Source organism: Hypanus sabinus, chromosome 4 (assembly GCF_030144855.1).
Source record: "Hypanus sabinus isolate sHypSab1 chromosome 4, sHypSab1.hap1, whole genome shotgun sequence".
In the NCBI taxonomy this organism is placed as follows: domain Eukaryota; kingdom Metazoa; phylum Chordata; class Chondrichthyes; order Myliobatiformes; family Dasyatidae; genus Hypanus; species Hypanus sabinus.
Window position 1 is genome coordinate 119,365,327 of NC_082709.1, and position 17,396 is coordinate 119,382,722.

General features: G+C 37.1%; 1 protein-coding gene across 3 annotated transcripts in view; it reads right to left on the bottom strand.

Moving 5' to 3' along the window:
• Positions 1 to 526: 526 nt before the first annotated feature.
• The window catches only part of mospd2 (motile sperm domain containing 2), a 104,637-nt gene continuing 87,767 nt past the window's right edge, over positions 527 to 17,396 (bottom strand). For 2 of the 3 annotated variants that reach the window (XM_059968019.1, XM_059968021.1), the window contains exons 13-15: positions 12,543 to 12,675; positions 4,576 to 4,681; positions 527 to 2,587 (exon numbers count right to left, since the gene is read on the bottom strand). In XM_059968019.1, the coding sequence (XP_059824002.1) occupies positions 2,462 to 2,587; positions 4,576 to 4,681; positions 12,543 to 12,675 (365 nt within the window). In that variant the 3' untranslated portion in view covers positions 527 to 2,461. Of the gene's footprint in view, positions 2,588 to 4,571; positions 4,682 to 12,542; positions 12,676 to 17,396 lie in introns of all 3 variants that reach the window. The other variant, XM_059968020.1, reaches the window with a different exon arrangement.

The following is a 17,396-nucleotide window of genomic DNA, read 5'->3' on the forward strand; positions in this document are numbered from 1 at the left end:
AAGCCCGTAGTAGTAAAAAGGGGAAAAAAATTGTAAACATTGAAATTATTCCCAGGCCAGCAGAAATAGTTACTTTAGAAATAAATCACAGTTAAAAAATAAACATAGAGATGAACTAATTAAGGAAGATTTTGTACAAGAAGAGTGCAAAGTAATCAACATCAATATAAAGCACAATCAATGGAGTAAAGATAATCATTCTCCATTGTAGATGTTGCTCACTGATTTCTGAAAAACAGCAATTACACGATGTTCTTCATTTGATTAAAGGGCCAATTTTTACAGTCAGAGAGAACATGGAAACAGGTTCTTCAGCCTGTCCAGTCTGTACCAATCACTAATCAAACATTCATACACTTATACTACCATACTCACTGTACTCTTATATAAAATGAGCTTCTAATACAACAATCACAAATAATACACAACTTCTGCAATTTGTACATGCACTTTTTATTACTAACGTTTTATTCATAATTATATTTCTGTAATAACAGTCTATAATAAATACTCATTTGTTCTTGAAAACTGGTTACAAACAAAAGGTTTATTTGCAAATAATATAAAACACTTGCAATTTTTTTTGCAGTGTTAAGACATGATTAGCAATTTTATTATACCATAAAGTGCATTTTAATTTAGACTTCTAGCTCTGGAGTGATAATCTGTACAATAATATATCATGCATTACAGCACAATTCTTATCATGAAACTCAAATTAGATACTTGATAAATGCTTAATTTTTATAATTTTTGCTTCAAATATGAAGTCCCAAATAACAGAAATTCTTTCAGCTTCAGTGATGTACAACTCTATTAGTTTTTAAACAAGATCTGGGAAGGAAGCAAACACTACATAATGCAATCACCGCAATCCAGCAAGTCTCTCCTATACTCACAGAAGTAATTTAGCTTCATATTTTCTCGTTACTAACAGATCTGCATTTTTGCTTGAAATTTATTTTTTGATATTATTCTTTTACATCTCTATGAATCAAATTCAATCAGCATGCCAGTGGACCATTTGGGTGCTGGTTCTATAATGTCAATAGTTAAACCTAGTCAAATGTTTTGTCATTTATGCATATTGATGTACAAATATCATTTGCTTTTGGCACTACATACTTTAATATTAAAAGATCTATTGCCACTATTTATCAGGTATCCACTGAATGTGAGTTAACTTACAGGGCAAAACTTTTAACAAAGTAGGTAACCAAATTGCAGATAATAATGCAGTCCTAGAATTAAACTTCCTCACGTTGGTGGCACTTGTTTCTTCTTAAATATCTACGTCTTGAGTAATTATAGCATTCTCCTTTGAGGACTAAACCCAAGTTATCATTAAATATATCTTTATTTCCTGGTTTTTGAAATGAAATACAAACTCCTCCAGTAAGGCAGCAACACAAAGACTGGAGTTTGAAAATTTTATCAAAATTACAAAAGGCAAATAACTTTACACACAAGCAAGCACAAGTTATATGAGGTTTAAGGGCAACTTTGCCATTGCTCACTGGCATTGGTTTCCCAGCACTGTGCTTTTGTTCTTGTGCCAAGAGATGGACTTCTGGTATTTAGCATTTAGTTATAGGATTCTGAATTTTGTGCATGGCACTAAATATCAAACAGGAAGGAAATTTAGATCAAAAGGAAAATTATCTTCCAAAACGAAAATGAAAATGGACCAAGATTATTTACAACAATTTAAGTCATGTGGTATTCAATTGGTTTAAACAAAAATCAATGTTCATGTATTAACTATAATTACACTATTTACCCCAAACATCCAGTATAAACCCAGTAATTTGCATTTCTGTTAATAACTCATTGGAATAGAAAAGTTCAATATCATTTCTCTGGTAAACATTATCTTCTAACCTTCTCCTTCTGATTATAAAAAAGGTACATTCGATAGTCATCACTATAGCACTTAAAGGGGGATAATAAATGGCTAGTCATTTCCCCAGAACCTTCTTGCCAGAAGATTCAACTTGTTCTAGGAACTTCAGGACTGAGCACATAAATTAAGGGACTATATAAAACAAATCAGTTGTACATTTTGCTTGTCACATTTGACAAGCACCAAGAGATCAATGTGAATTACTACCTGCTTTTATTCATCTTATAGGCTTCAGCATTACACCAAATAATCCTAGGGAGAATAGTCATTTTTGCATCGTGTTGTTAGTAGCACCAAGATATATTACAGACCAACTGCCAAATCACAGTCATGATTCATTACTAAACAGCTTGTTTACAACATTAACATTAATTTCTTACATTATAAATCTTATCAAAGAGTTTCAAAAATGGCAAAATATAAAACAAAACTGGTCATCTTGTAGCCTTCAGCATATCACATATGATTGGCAACTTGTGAAGAGAAAATGCAAAACAAGTCAGCAACTTTGGTATATCTTGTGTGGATCAAGAAGTTGGCTGAATTACAGCATGAAGGTTAGAAATGCCAGGATAGAACGTGTATGACCAAAAATGCAACCATGATAGTTAATAATTGCAGAAAAAAGAGACAACGATCAATCCGCTCTTCCAGATGTCTATTGGACACCATTAACTTATTTATCTGTTAAAACAAAATGCAACATAAAATACAGAACTTAATTCAATTTGCATTACTGTATACAATACACCATCAAAATCATGCATAGTGGATAAACACAAAAGTTGAAAATTTGTTAAACATATTGAAGAAAATAAAAACTTAACAACCTCACCCAATTAAGTTGCTGCATCCAATAGATTCAACATTTATTCTTGAATGCTATGTTACTGATTATAAACACCAGCAAGTTAAATTAAAATATACTCAAAGTAGTAAAGACAAGAATTATTTTTGAATATTAATATATAGTTTAACCCAAACATTGAACTGTTGCACTTCATAAAGATCAGATCACCAGAAACAAAATTGGAATATAGTGTGATAAGTAAATTTTACAATGTGGCACAGGTCATTTGTTTTTAGAATTTGATTTCTTTTCCAATTAGTCAAGTCCTTGAAATTTGAGACCATTCTTTTCTTTTGATAAGATAGACCAAATGGACTTCTAGTTACAGGCATTTTTGTAGAGTATTAAGAAAAGGTACAGAAAGCACACACTCTGCGATTCAGGAACAGCTTCTTTCTCTCTGACATCTGATTCCTAAATGGACATTAAACTCTTGGACACTACCTCACTTTTTAAAATATACAGTATTCTGTTGTTTGCATGTTTTTTAATCTTTCCAATATACGTATAATGTAATTGATTTAGTTACTTATTTATTATTATTTTTTTTCCTCTTCTATGTTATGTATTTCATTGAACTGCTACTGTTAACAAATTTCATGTCACATGCCGGTGATAATATACCTGATTCCGATTCTGACAGGAGGCCTATCACAATGTGCCACAGGAATCTGTACTGGGTCCATGGCTGTTTGTCATCTACATCAACAATCTAGATGATAATGTAGTAAACTGGATCAACAAATTTGCGGATGACACCAAGACTGGAAGTGTAGTTGAGAGCAAGGAAATCATGCAGTGGGATCTGGACGAGCAGAAAAAATGGGCTGAAAGATGGCAGATGGGATTTAATGCAGACAAGTGTGAGGTGTTAGACTCTGGGATGACAAACTAGGGTAGGACCTACACGCTGAGTGGTAGAGCACTGAATAGTGCAGTAGAATAGAGTGATCTGGAAATATAAAATGATAATTCTTTGAAAGTGGTGTCACAAGTAGATAGGGTCATAAAGAGAGCTTTTGCCACATTGGCCTTCATAAATCAAAGTACTGAGTTCAGGAGTTGGGATGTTATATTGAAGTTGTATAAGATGTTGGTGCAGCCCAAATTGGAGTGTGTGTAATTCTGATTACCCCTCTACAGGAAAGATATCAATAAGATTGAAAGACTGCAGAGAAAATTTACAAAGATGTTACCAGGACACAAGGACCTGAGTTAGAGGGGAGGGTTGAATAGGTTAGTACTTTATTACCTAGAAAGTAGGAGAATGGAGGGAGACAAAATTATGAAGGGTATGGTTAGAGTAAATACAAGCAGGCTTTTTCCAGTGAGGCTGGGTGAGACTAGAACTAGAGGTCACAGATTAAAGGTCAAAAGTGAATTGTTTAAGGGGAACATGAGGGGGAACCTTTTCACTCAGAGGGCTGAGCTTGTGGATTGTGCTGCTAGCGGAAATGGTGGATGCAGGTTTGACTTCATCATTTAAGAGAAATTTGAACAGGTACATGGATGGGAGGGGTATGAGGGCTATGGTTCAGGTGCAGGTCGATGGGTCTAGGCAGATTAATAATTTGGAATGGATTAGGTGGGCTGAAGGGCATGTTTCTGTGCTGTCGTATTCTAAGGCTTAATGATTCTAGCATGACTGCCAGATTACAGTAATTGTCTTGTCAATAAAATGCATAGAGGCATAGTAAATTATGGGTGTTAATTATGCATTACCAAGTCTAATGTTTCAAAATCTAAATTAGATGAAAATTAGATTAACATTTCATTTTGCATATGCATTACTATAAATAGTTCAAAATCTTTGCTTACCTACCTTTGAATGCAAATCGTCTTGGTTTGAAAAAGCTACATGCCCTTTAATGAGATTTTCTTTGGCAACAGCAGAAGCCTTAGAGCTTTCAACAACATGACACCTCAATCTGCAGAGTACAATAATCAAAAGTAACTTCAAAATTATTGTACAAAATGTTATTAGCAAAAACATACCTCACAAGTAATCTAATGGCTACACTTAGTAATTCAGAGAAATATAACACTGCCCATTTCAAATTAGGTAAAACATTATTTTATAAGACTTCCTAAAGCAGCTTTGGATCTAATTTCATGGAACATTGCAGGGTATGTCATTTGTCAGTGGGACAGCATTTTGAAGATACTGACTATAATTCAAAGTTTATTGAAAGGGCAAGGGTAGACTGCAAGCTAAGGTCCCAAATCGGCCAATTTCATTATCATAAAACTGGACCTGGATTTAGACTGAAAACGGCCTCCTTCACTGTCACAATGAGGCTGGAGGTGCAGCACCTTGTTTTCTGTCTGGCTAGCCTCTATTTCTCAACTAATGTTGATTTCTCAAGCTTCTGGTAATTCACCTTTCATCCCCCTGCTCTTTTTTTCCATTCCCTAATCTGGTTCTCCTCTTACCCCTTCTTTTCGCCTCACCTGCCCATCACCCCTCTCCTCCTTCCATTATTATATGATTTATTGTCCGCTTGTATTAGATCCCTTTTTCAGCATCCAGCTTCTTATATCAACTCTCTCCCACCCACCCATCTTCCCCTCAACTGCCCTGACCTATCACCTGCTAGCTTTTGTACCTCTCCCTTCACTTCTTATACTACATTCTGCCCCCTTCCTTTCCAGTCCTGATGAAGGGTCTTGGTCTGAAACATCAACTACTCATTTGCCTCAATTGATGCTGCTTGTCTTGCTCAATTCCTCCAGAATTTTGTGTGTGTTACCCAAGAATAGCCGCTTGAACATCTGACTGATGTTAAAAATGTGAAATCGTGGTAGTTCAGGATCAATGTGCTCCTGTAAGGTTGAAGAATCATGATAGCAAACCCAAGGAATCCTGGATTTCAATCGTTGGATAGAGTGATGTCTTTTCGGGAAGAGAAAATGAATGGCAAAGTCCTAGGGTTTACGTAGGACAGAAGTCCATGGATTCACAAATGCAACAGCAAGAAGGTGAAGGTAGCTTGTAAGATGCTTGGTTTCTTTAGCCAGGGCACAGAACATGTGACAGTAGGGAGGTAACGATACAACCAAAATATTAGTTAGGTCATAGCTCGAGTACTGGGAACTTTAATGGCTGTCACATTATGGAAGGGATTTCACTGTGCTGAGTTTCAGTTTAGAGGACAGACTGGATAAACCAGGTTGGAAGCTGAAACAGCGGGTTAAATGGTGCTTAATTGAGAAATGCGAAATTATGAAAGGCACAGACGGAACAAAAAGTGAACAACTTTCATCATCTTTGAAATATATAAATATCGGAGTATTTCAGTGGATCCAAGGGGAAAAAGAATTCAACCACTGAATGTGGAAACCAGAATACACAACCTGAGGAGAAGGTGGTGGGAGAAACCCTCACCAATTTAACATCTAAATGAACACTTGAAACTCAAGGCATGGAATGCTATTAAGTTGGAAAATGGGATTATATATACATGGCTCTATAACATGCCTTGATACGCTAAATAATTCAAAATTCTACCATTGTCTTCTTGCTCTATTACATTGTTCCCCTCAACTAACTTTGAATCTTCGTATTAAGAGGTTACACACTTGCAATCTCGAATAACATCACAGAAAATCTGGTAACTTTCTTACTGCTTTTTGTTGGGATTTGCAGTGTTCAAATTCATTGCTAAAATTTCATTATCACACCAGTAAACATCTCAAAATAACCCACTGGTTACAGGCTGCTATATGAATTGAGATTGTAAAACAAGTATTTTTTAGTTTCATCAACATGTAGAATATCAGATGAAGTGCAAGGGCAGCAATAGGTGAAGGAAGGATAAAGTACAAGTGTTATAGCATGGTCAGCACAAACCAGGAATCTAACAGTATTATCAAAACAATTTGCTCTGGATAGCTGTGCATAATACATTGTTTAAATTCAAACACTGCTTATCTTCATCCCTCAAAAGCTTCTGATAACATTTAAATAATTGCTTGGTTTTGAAGATATTCTTCAAGCAACTTAATAGCATAAATACATTTGATTTTCTGTATATATATCATGGCTGTGATATTTCTATTCCCTGATCTTAACATGAACACAGACCTTTCTAAGTTTTTCTTATCAAAAAGATAAAAATATACCTAATGAACACTCTTTACATAAAATATCGATCCAATAAAAATTACACCATTGTTCGGAACTTACTTCTGTTGCTCAGTTCTACAAATATTATTACAAGACCATAAGATAGGAGCAGAATTAAGCTATTTAGCCCATTGAGTCTGCTCCACTATTCCATCAAGGCTGATTTATTTTCCTTCTCAACCCAATTCTCCTCTTAACCTTTGATGGCTTTACTAGTCAGGAAACTATCAACCTCTACTTTAAATATACTCAGTGACTAGGCTTCCACAGCTGTCTGTGGCAATGAATCCCATAGATTCAGCACCCTCTGGCCAAAGAAATTTCTACTCATCTCTGTTCATCCTTCTACTTTGAGACCATGCCCTTGGGTCCTAGATTTTCCCAGTATGTCTGCTCCATCCATACTTTTCAATGAGACACCCCCTCATTCATTAAAACTTCAGCAACTACAGACCCAGAGCCAAACACTCCTCACATATTAACCCTTTCATTCCCAGGATCATTCTCATAAACCTACTTTGGACCCTCTTTCATGCCAGCACCTTTTCTTAGATGAGGGGCACAAAACCGCTTACAATACTCAAAGTACAATCTGACTAATGCCTTATAAAGTCTCAGCATTACATCCTTGCTTTTATTGTCTTGTCCTCTTGAAAAGAATGTTAACGTGCACCTTCGGATTCAACCTGCAAGTTATCCTTTAGGATATCTTGCACTAGGACCTCCACATCCCTTTGCATCTCTGATTTCTGAATTTGTTCATTGTTCAAATTATATTCATATCATAGGAATGACAGTACTGCATGAACAAGTTTCACAAAACTGCAATAAGAAATTCCACATAACAAAATAATATTCTATGCTTCATCGAATATAATTGCATAATTACTTCTACAGTTCAAATGTAGTTGGAACAGCAGAAAACATCAGTGTATTGAGTCACAGCATATTTCTGGACATAATAGAAATAGGCTAGTATACAAAAAATTAAAGAGCTAGTGGACTTAAGTGTGTTGCTGCGAAGAGTTCAATGGTATTGAATCAACAACACAAGCACACATTGCCTCAACCAAAATGGAGGATTCTTTACGAGTTACCGTTTCCCTGCATCAAAGTGGAAGCTAGAGTACTGAATTCAGTGTCAAAATAGATATGAATCTGATGAGAAGACCGGATGAATGAACAGATTGAGTGGAAAAAGTACAGGTCATATTTTAATTAACACCAAATGCTGGAGGAACTTAGCTGGTCATGCAGCATCTATGGAAAGGAATAAAGAGACTACGTTTCAGGCTGAGACCCTTCATCAGGACCGTGCTCCTCCAGCATCTGGTGTGTGTAAATTGATTTCCAGTATCTGCAGAAGCTCTTGCATTAGGGTCATATTTTAAAATCACAAATAAAATAAGAAATTATCAGCTACTCTAGCTCCCATTGTTTTGTTACAGGGTTTGAGTGTTTGATTGTTGGTCATTAACAACTTTCACATTAAAAACTGTTTACATTAAAATGGGGACTGTCTAGTCATTATCTTTGTAGAACAGAGGTTTTGGACTGTTCAAAACATCTCTATGAGGTAGTAAATATTAAGATGACAATTCTGTAGCATAATGGAGGTGTAATCCAACTTGGACTGTAATTTTCAGGGCTTCATGATTAAACACACGATGCATAACTAAGATTTTGAATCCATTACTTGATAAATTTAATGGCAGCCTTTTGAAGGCATTTTTGAGGAACATTTCTATACGAATGGGCACTATTAAATCCTCTAGTAAGATAATATGAGTAAATTGTGATACAATGATTATTTAAATCATGAATAATCTAAATGGTTTCAATCCTACAGATTTAGACACTTCAATTACAGTACCATCCCAATGGTCCTGAAATTCATCACTATAATTATTACAGTTTTATTTAAAATTATACTGTATAATTTTTCATTCAAGCATATTTCTTACTTAATATGCCATTTGCTTCAACACAAATCTCCAGTACATATTCTCTCTTGATAACTTAAAGTGACCTTTTGTTCTAAAAGGTGGATTTAATCAAAAATCTGAATGTGATATATATATCAAATTATTCTAGTGCCTAAAATTAGACTTAACAAATAATTTAAATTAAGAGCAGGATGAATTTACTTGAGTAATAAACACTAAAGGACCTCACGGTATCATAAATAGTCCAAAGGCATTCAGTTCATGACAGCATAGCAACTACAGTTAATGCCCAATTAAATTTTAAAGTGGAATTTAAAGTTGTTTAATTAATGGAATTCTAAATATATTGTTAAACCAATCAGGATCTCAGATCAATATCCGTTTCTGGCTTTACCACAATGTGAATATACTGTCCTTTCAAGCCTGTTGATCTTATTTATTTTAATTTTATTTAGACGTGTAGCGTAGAACAAACTCCACCTATTTAATCCTAGCCCAATCACAGCACAATTTACCATGACCAACCAACCTGTACACCTTTGGAAAGTGGGAGGAAACTTGAGCACCTGAAAGAAACAGGTGGACTCATGGGAAGGACATACAAACTTCTTACACACAAAGTTTGCATTGAACTCTGCTGCCCCAAACCCTATTAGCCAGTTTTCTCTGCAGGTGGTTTGCCATCTGGATAAGCACTGAGACCATCTGGCATTGTTTTGTTCAAAGTTCAAAGTAAATTTCTTGCCAAAGTACACATACAGTGTGTTCCTATATACTACCTTGAGATTCGTCTTCCTGCAGACATTTACAGGGAAAAAAGAAATGTGATAGAATATATAAACTGACAAACAACCAATGTGCAAATACAAGCTGTGCAAAAAAAAAAGTTAGGACCATGAGTTGTAAAGAATCATTGAAAGTGAGTCTCTAGACCGCAGGATCAATTCAGAGTAGTGAACCTGATGGTTGTGTGGGAATAAGTGTTCCTAAACTTGATTGTGGGAGCGAGAAGAGAGCATGGCCTGGACGATAGTTTTCCTTGATGATGAATGCTTCTTTCTTGAGGCAGCACCCATGTAAATAGTGCAGAGTAGTGGGCACATTTGTGTATAAAGCTTAGATCAGTACTAATTATTTGAAATTTGAGATGTCTGATTTGTACATGGTTTTACAAAGAACTTTGATTGTAATTAGTGAGATGTAAAATTCCAAGTGCAAGATATCCTCCTAACAAATTACCTTTGTGATGACACTTATCTGCTGGTCCCAGAGCAGATCCTCTGATATCTTAATGCCTAGGAATTTGGATATTCCACTATATTAGAAGCAATGGTACAATTTATTTGAGAATGCAGAAATGCATCAGCTTGGCAATATACCACACCTATGCTGAGAAACATCACCAGACAGAAAAATAAAGTGTTCTTCAAGCTTCTGAGTTCTGTCGCAGAACCAAGGGTTTTTTCTAATTATATAAAAAATGTAAGAACCAGTGGCAGCCATGACTCAATTCCTGTTTGGATATGCTCCACTCAAGATTAAATATCATCTTCTATTTAATGCAGGATCAGCCAAACTGCTTGGACAGGGAAAGAGAAAAAGATGACCTTTCTTTGTTTCCATTGTCAAATATTTTTAAAGACCAAACACAAAAAATATAGTTTATGTTTATTCAACTAGAGTGGCCCACATTTGTACACCCCTGCTTTCTCAATTTAGTCACTCAAGAAAGTTGAGATGCAAGTCCCTCTCACTGAAATGGATTACTCACATTCAGATTGCATTGCGCCTTACGATTAATTACATGTTTCTGTTACCCACCAAAGCTTGGCACTTGCAAAAATTGCACCAAAAACACACATTGGATCAGACAATGAGGAACCTCAGTTTCATGGTATGAATGAGCACGACTAAGTTTATGTACTATTCATAATTTAGAAATAGTTCTGAAATGAAAAGCATCCAGAAAAATTGCCAACCTTCCTGCGCATCCTCAAATGTAATTAAACAATCTGCTGGAAATCCACTGCTCACATGAAACAAAAGATATATTTTAAAAATCATCGCCACTTTTGATTAAATATTAGACTAAGTGTTCTATTTCTAAAGAAATAATCAATCTCTGAATGGCTTGGCGACCAAAGTAGGAAAAAAGCCTGCAGTCAGCTTGCTCACTCAAGTGGATAGTCACGAATGAGCATGACTACACATGGATAGCTGGATTATACTTCACTGCCCCTCATCCATTTATTCAATCTGATGAAATTTTTAAGTGGGTAAAGTAAACCTCTGAACACCATATTATTGATGCAGTCACATGAAACCATGCTATCAGACAAATTGCTTGGAGGAATTTTTACACTTGGATTTTAAAGGACTCACTTCTTTGTAATACCATATAAAAATAAGTCATCTCAGATTTCAAATAATCAGTACTGATCTAAACTTTATACAGCAAAGCACAATTCTTTTCTAAAACTTTAATCAACAAATCCAAGAAACATCCAGAGCACACTACATGACAGTGCAAGGACCCTGCCGTTAATCTGCAAATTGTTGGAAGAATAACACGATGATCAGCTCAGGAGATGGATGACTAACATGGGCCAATGAAATTTACAAATGTAAAAGCACACAGTAATTTGAGAACTAATAACTGAAAATTATTACAAAACTCAGGTCAATGTTACACGCTAGGACAGAAAAAAACACTTCATTAACATTTAGAACATGAAGGAGCCAAACGCTATCAGTGCAATTCAAGCATCTTAGAGATAAACCGTTAACTCATAACCTAAAATATCAGCACCATGCACCATTTCGCTATAGGTTAAGTGTATTTCATTTTGGCATCATCAACATTCAATCTTCAGTTCATTTCATAACAAACATTTGTCCTTTGCTACAAATTTACCATTTTAGAATACCATTTCAGGATAAGCGCAAGAGATTCTGCAGATGCTCGAAATCAAGATAAAATGTTGGGTAAGGGGAAAGAGGACAAGGTGGCAGGTAATAGACGAAGCCAAGTTAAGAGGGAAGGTGGGTGGGTGAAGGAGAGAAAATGAAGTCAGAAGCTGGGAGGTGATAGGTGGAAAAGGAAAACAGCTGAAGAAGAAATCTGATAGGAGAGCAGAGTGGACAATGAGAGAAAGTGAAAGGGGAGGGGCACCAGAGGAAGGTGATAGGCAAGTGAGGAGAAGAGAAGGGATAAGAGTGGGTCTAGAATGTGGAATGGGGAGGGAAGAGAGGGAAGGAGAAATTATCCGAAGTTAGAGAAATCGTTGTTCATGCCAAGTTGGAAGCTACCCAGACAGAATATGAGGTGCTGTCCTCCAACATGAGTGTGGCCTCATCGTGGCAGTAGAGGAGGCCATGGACAAATGTGTTGGAATAGGAAAGGGAAGTGGAATTAAAATGAGTAACTACGGAAAATTCCACCTGTCGTGGCAGGCGGAGCAAAGGAACTTGATGAAATAGTTCCCCTGTGTCTATGTCAGATCTTATTAACATAGAGGAGGCCACACTGGGAGTACCAGATGCAGTAGATGACCCTGATAGACTTGCAGGTAAAAAGTGTTGCCTCAGCCGGATAGGCTGTTTGAGGATATTTTTCTTGCAAACAAAAAAAAATACACACAACAATCTGCTAACTTCAATTTAGTCAAAGTTATGGATGTGTTAAAACTACATTCAGGCAAAAAAAATCTTCACCACCTGTGTTCCATCACTTGGTCTCTAGCTACTTCCTTCCAGAACTGACTCAGATCAGGGGGGGCTGCTGCTCCTGCTGCTTGGTTCATCTCAGCTGCCATCACTAAAAACCTGTCCTGTGGGGATGCCTCGACACCTAGGAAAACAAAAAGTTATTTTATGGTTTTCTAGCTTAAATCTATAGAAGTACCCTACATCATTGACCAATACTATAAAGTATCACATAATATACAGATGGGACTGCAGCTATACAAGTTAATAACAATTATAACATTTTAAATTTTGATTCAGTTTTCCAATACCAGGATAACTCTGGATTAAACATTAAAAACTGTATTTGAAACAGTATACCAAGTTTTGTGCTGTAATTTAGCTCAATGTGTTGAATAACATTCTTGGACTAGAGACAGTGGACAATGTCTACATGGACTTGAGCTGCCAGAAGTGGTAGATGCATGTTTGATTGTAACATTTCAAGAGAAATTTGGCTAAGTACATGGATGGGAAGGGTCTGGAGAGCTATGGTTTAAGGTGGGGAGGGAGGGTCAATGGGACAAAGCAGAATAAAAGTTTGACATGGGCTGAAGTGCCTGTTTCTGTGCTGCAGTAGTCTACAAAGGTAGCCCTAAAATATCTATTGCAGTCTGTTCCTTCTGCCTAAAAAAATTCCATGAGGGAGAAATAGAAGTGGTATTATTGCTTACAGTATTAAAAATTGCAATTAGTCATAACCATGGACAAAGCCATTTGCCCATAGGTTGATATCCATTGCCTTGGATGTTTAAGAACATAATGGATTTTTCACATTTAAAAATAATGTAATAAAACTTGCATGCTTGAAATATAGCCTCAGACATTAAAAAATGTTAACTGCTAAGATGCCTGGTTTGCCATGTAAAAATTCTTTAGTCTGATTGGCTTGTTGACCAACTTGATGACAGTACTATTGCTAAATACCATGGAGGAACAATGAAATACTAAGTGACAACTGATGGTGAAACGTGGAAGTCCAAAGCACAAGATCTTTGTGGATAGCATTGCAAAGTCAGCAACAAGTCGGGTAGTCTGTTGCTGGATGTAGAACAGGGCAGGATTGTCCTCGCCTGATCCCCTATCCTTAACACTGACTCTTCACACATACTTGCCTAGTTTGGTGGATCTATGTTGCTAGCCTAAAACACATCACAGACAATATTACTTTGCAATGGATAAAAGGGCCTCTGGAAGTGGAATGAATAAGCTACACCCGAAAACCTGCCTCAAAGCTGTTAACAGCCAAGAAAGTTCTACTCACCACCTTCTGAACAGTAAGTTTTCAAAATGGATTTGTCATCAAGTTAAAATTGAAATTTAAAAAATTTATTAAAATATCAAAATATCATTAAAAGCATCAAACCCAAAATAGATATATATTTTCAGTCTCACAACTCCCATCACAAATTAGTAGAAACTCATATTCAAATTTATTTATCCATATAGCTGAGAAGTCATCGATGTCTTCAGTTAGAACATGAAATGATGTGATGTCATCAGAAAATGGATTTCCAAGTATAAGTGTTTAGTTTGTTTCCAATGGTGTGACATGAGTGGCCACCTTTTTTCTGGCTTGTCCTCAAACTGTTGGGACTTGTTTGCGTTTCCTTGAAAGCTTCTAATTTGGCTCCATCTTCCTTGGAGCAATTCCCAGTCTGCCTTTGCTGATGATTGTAGTCAACTAGGAAGGGCGCCATCAAGAAATAGGACCATCATTAGGTTATAGACAGAATATAGACAGCTGCAAGGCAGCAGGACCAGTCAGCAATCCCAGGGCGGGTACCTTGGATGTGTGTGGCACAACTGGCAGATGTGTTTATAGACATTTTTAATATCTCCCAGTGTAGAGTGCCCGCCTGCTTCAAAACATCCACCATTGTCCCTGTACCCAAGAATACCAAGGTCACATGTATGAACGACTGGTGTCCTGTCGCACTCACCTCAATAATAAGCAAATGTTTTGAGAGGCTGGTCAAGGACTACATCTGTACATGCTACCACCCACACTGGACCCCCTACAGTTCACCTACTGACACAACTGATCCACAGATGCACACTGTCCTTACACACCTGGATAAGGGGGATGCTTTTGTGAGAATGTCATTCTTGGACTACAGTTCAGCATTCAACACCATAATTCCCTCCAGGCTTGAAAAGAAACGCAGAGAATTCGGTCTACATCCTGCGTTGTGCAGCTGGATCCAGGACTTCCTGTCAGATCACCAGCAGGTGATAAAAATGGACTCTCTTTCCTCTGCCCCTCCACACAGGAGCCCCCCAGGGCTGTGTCCTGAGTCCCCTCCTTTACTCTCTGTAAGCCCATAACTGTCACCACACATAGCTCTAATCTGCTAATTAACTTTGCTGATTGGCCTCATCTCAAATAATAACGAAGCAGCCTTCAGAGAAGTCATCACCCTGATACAGTGGTGCCAAGAGAACAACCTCTCCCTCAAAGTTGCAAAAATCAAAGGAGCTGGTTGTGGACTACAGGAGGAATAGAGACAGGCTTATTGACATCAATTGATCTGGTGTTGAGGGGGAACAGCTCTAAGTTCCTCGGTATACACAGCACCATGGAACTCACTTGGTTTGTACATACGGGCTGTGTGGTGAGAAAAAGCACAACAGTGCCTCTTTCACCTCAGACAGCTGAAGAAGTTTGGCATGAATCCCCAAATCCTAAGGACTTTCTACTGGGGCACAACTGAGAGTATCCTGACTAACTATATCACTGTCTGGTATGGGAACTGTACTTCCCTCAATTGCAAGCCTCCGCAGAGAGTGGTGCGGACAGCCCAGTGCATCTGTGGATGTGAACTTCCCACTATTCAAGACATTTAGAGAGACAGGTGTGTAAGAAGGGCCCGAAGGATCATTGAGGACCCAAGCCACCCCAACCACAAACGTTTCCAGTTGCTACCATCTGGGAAGCGGTACCACAGCATTAAAGCCAGGACCAACAGGCTCCGGGACAACTTCTTCCACCAGGCTGTCAGACTGATTAATTCACGCTGACAATTGTATTTCTAAGCTATATTGACTGTCCTTACTGCATATACTATTTATTACAAATTACTACAAATTGCAAAAAAGAAGACATAACTTAAAGATTATTACTCCTCATGTACGTGAAGGATGTTAGAAATAAAGTCAATTTAATCCAGCCCACGAACATGCCTTACAGCCCACAATTTTGTCCTGAACTAATTAAATTAGTGAATAAATGCCCTACTGAATTAATCCCTTCTTCCTACACAATTTCCGTATTTTCCACTCCTGCACATTCATGAGCCCATCTAAGAGCCTCTTGAACATCTCTACTGTATTGTCTTTGCCTCCAGCGCCAACCCAGGCAGCACACTCCAGGCACCCACCACAATGTAAAAAAAATGCCCCACACATCCCCTTTCCACCTTAAACACATCCCTCCTAGATACTAAACACTGCAAACCTGGGAACAAAGATACTGGCCGTCTACTTGAGAAGACAGGTGTATAGGGTTGAGTGGGATCCGGGATCAGCCAGGAGGAAATGGTGGAGCAGACTCGATGGGCTGAATGGCCTAATTCTGCTCCTATGTCTTATGGTCTAACTCTGTCTATGCCTCTCATAATGTTATAAACATCTATCTGATTTCTCCCCAGCCTCCCATACTCCACAGAAAACAAACCAAGTTTGACCAACTTGTCCTTAAAGCACATGCTGTTTATCAATGTAGATCCTTGTAAACGTCTAGTTTCCAAAGCCTTGACATTCTCCTAAAATGAGACAACCATAATTCAATGCAATACTACAGATGTAGATGATTTGCAATTATAGAAGCTAATGCACATATATCCAATGTTCCCTCTAATTTTTTTATTATTATACATCTGTGTGCACCAACCATTGCTCTGAGCAGGAAATTTTTACATGGCCTAAAAACTGCATGGATATTTTAATGTTTTTTTGGAATATACATACTACGAATATTTAGAAAGAAAACTGAAAAATCACATACTTTTTGATTTTATTATTTGAAGGGTATAATACAGTACAAAGAAATTCTTTCACGTTTCATAAACATTTTCTCATCTGTCTTTATCACAAATCCATTTCCAATAAACACTGTCCAGATTAATTTTGCATCCAGTTGGAAGATATGTCTTAATCCGCTTTAGATCATCCAAATGTTCTGCTTCTAATCTGTTTATAGATTTACATTTGATTGAATTCATGAGACTGAATCCACATTCGCAGTCAGCACTAAAAGCTTGAAATATTCCAACAATGTCAACAAGAATTGATGGCTCTTCAAAATCTTCATTTCTAAGCATGTGGTTCAACATATTAGTGAATGCACTGACTTCCTCAGAAACAACAAGTTTGAAATCACAACGTTATAGTGATAATTTTGAGGCAATACCTTTGGAGTTCTTCATAGCCTAGTATTTTTTGTCAAGTTATACAACATTCTCTTTTCCAAAATTGGTTGTTTTTGAAATAGCAACAGGGTCAGAAACTTGCCTTTCTCTTAGTCATCGTCAGGAAATCGACAGTCCAAGTGATTCAACACATGTTAAAAGAAATCAAAGAATAGGTACTGCATTGATGCAAGAAGAGATGCATGCAGATCCTTCACTTCATCACTCCATTAAACAGTATTGCCAAGATGCTGTGACTGTAACTTTTGCATACTGCAGCACTACAATTGTACTCAAACAGCTTTTCTGAAGGAATTTACAAAAAGATGCCAGATCTTCTAAAACATTAAGGACAGTTCAATGCTACTTGACATTGTGAATTGGTTAAAATCTTCAGGCAGTAGTTGTTAATTAGATT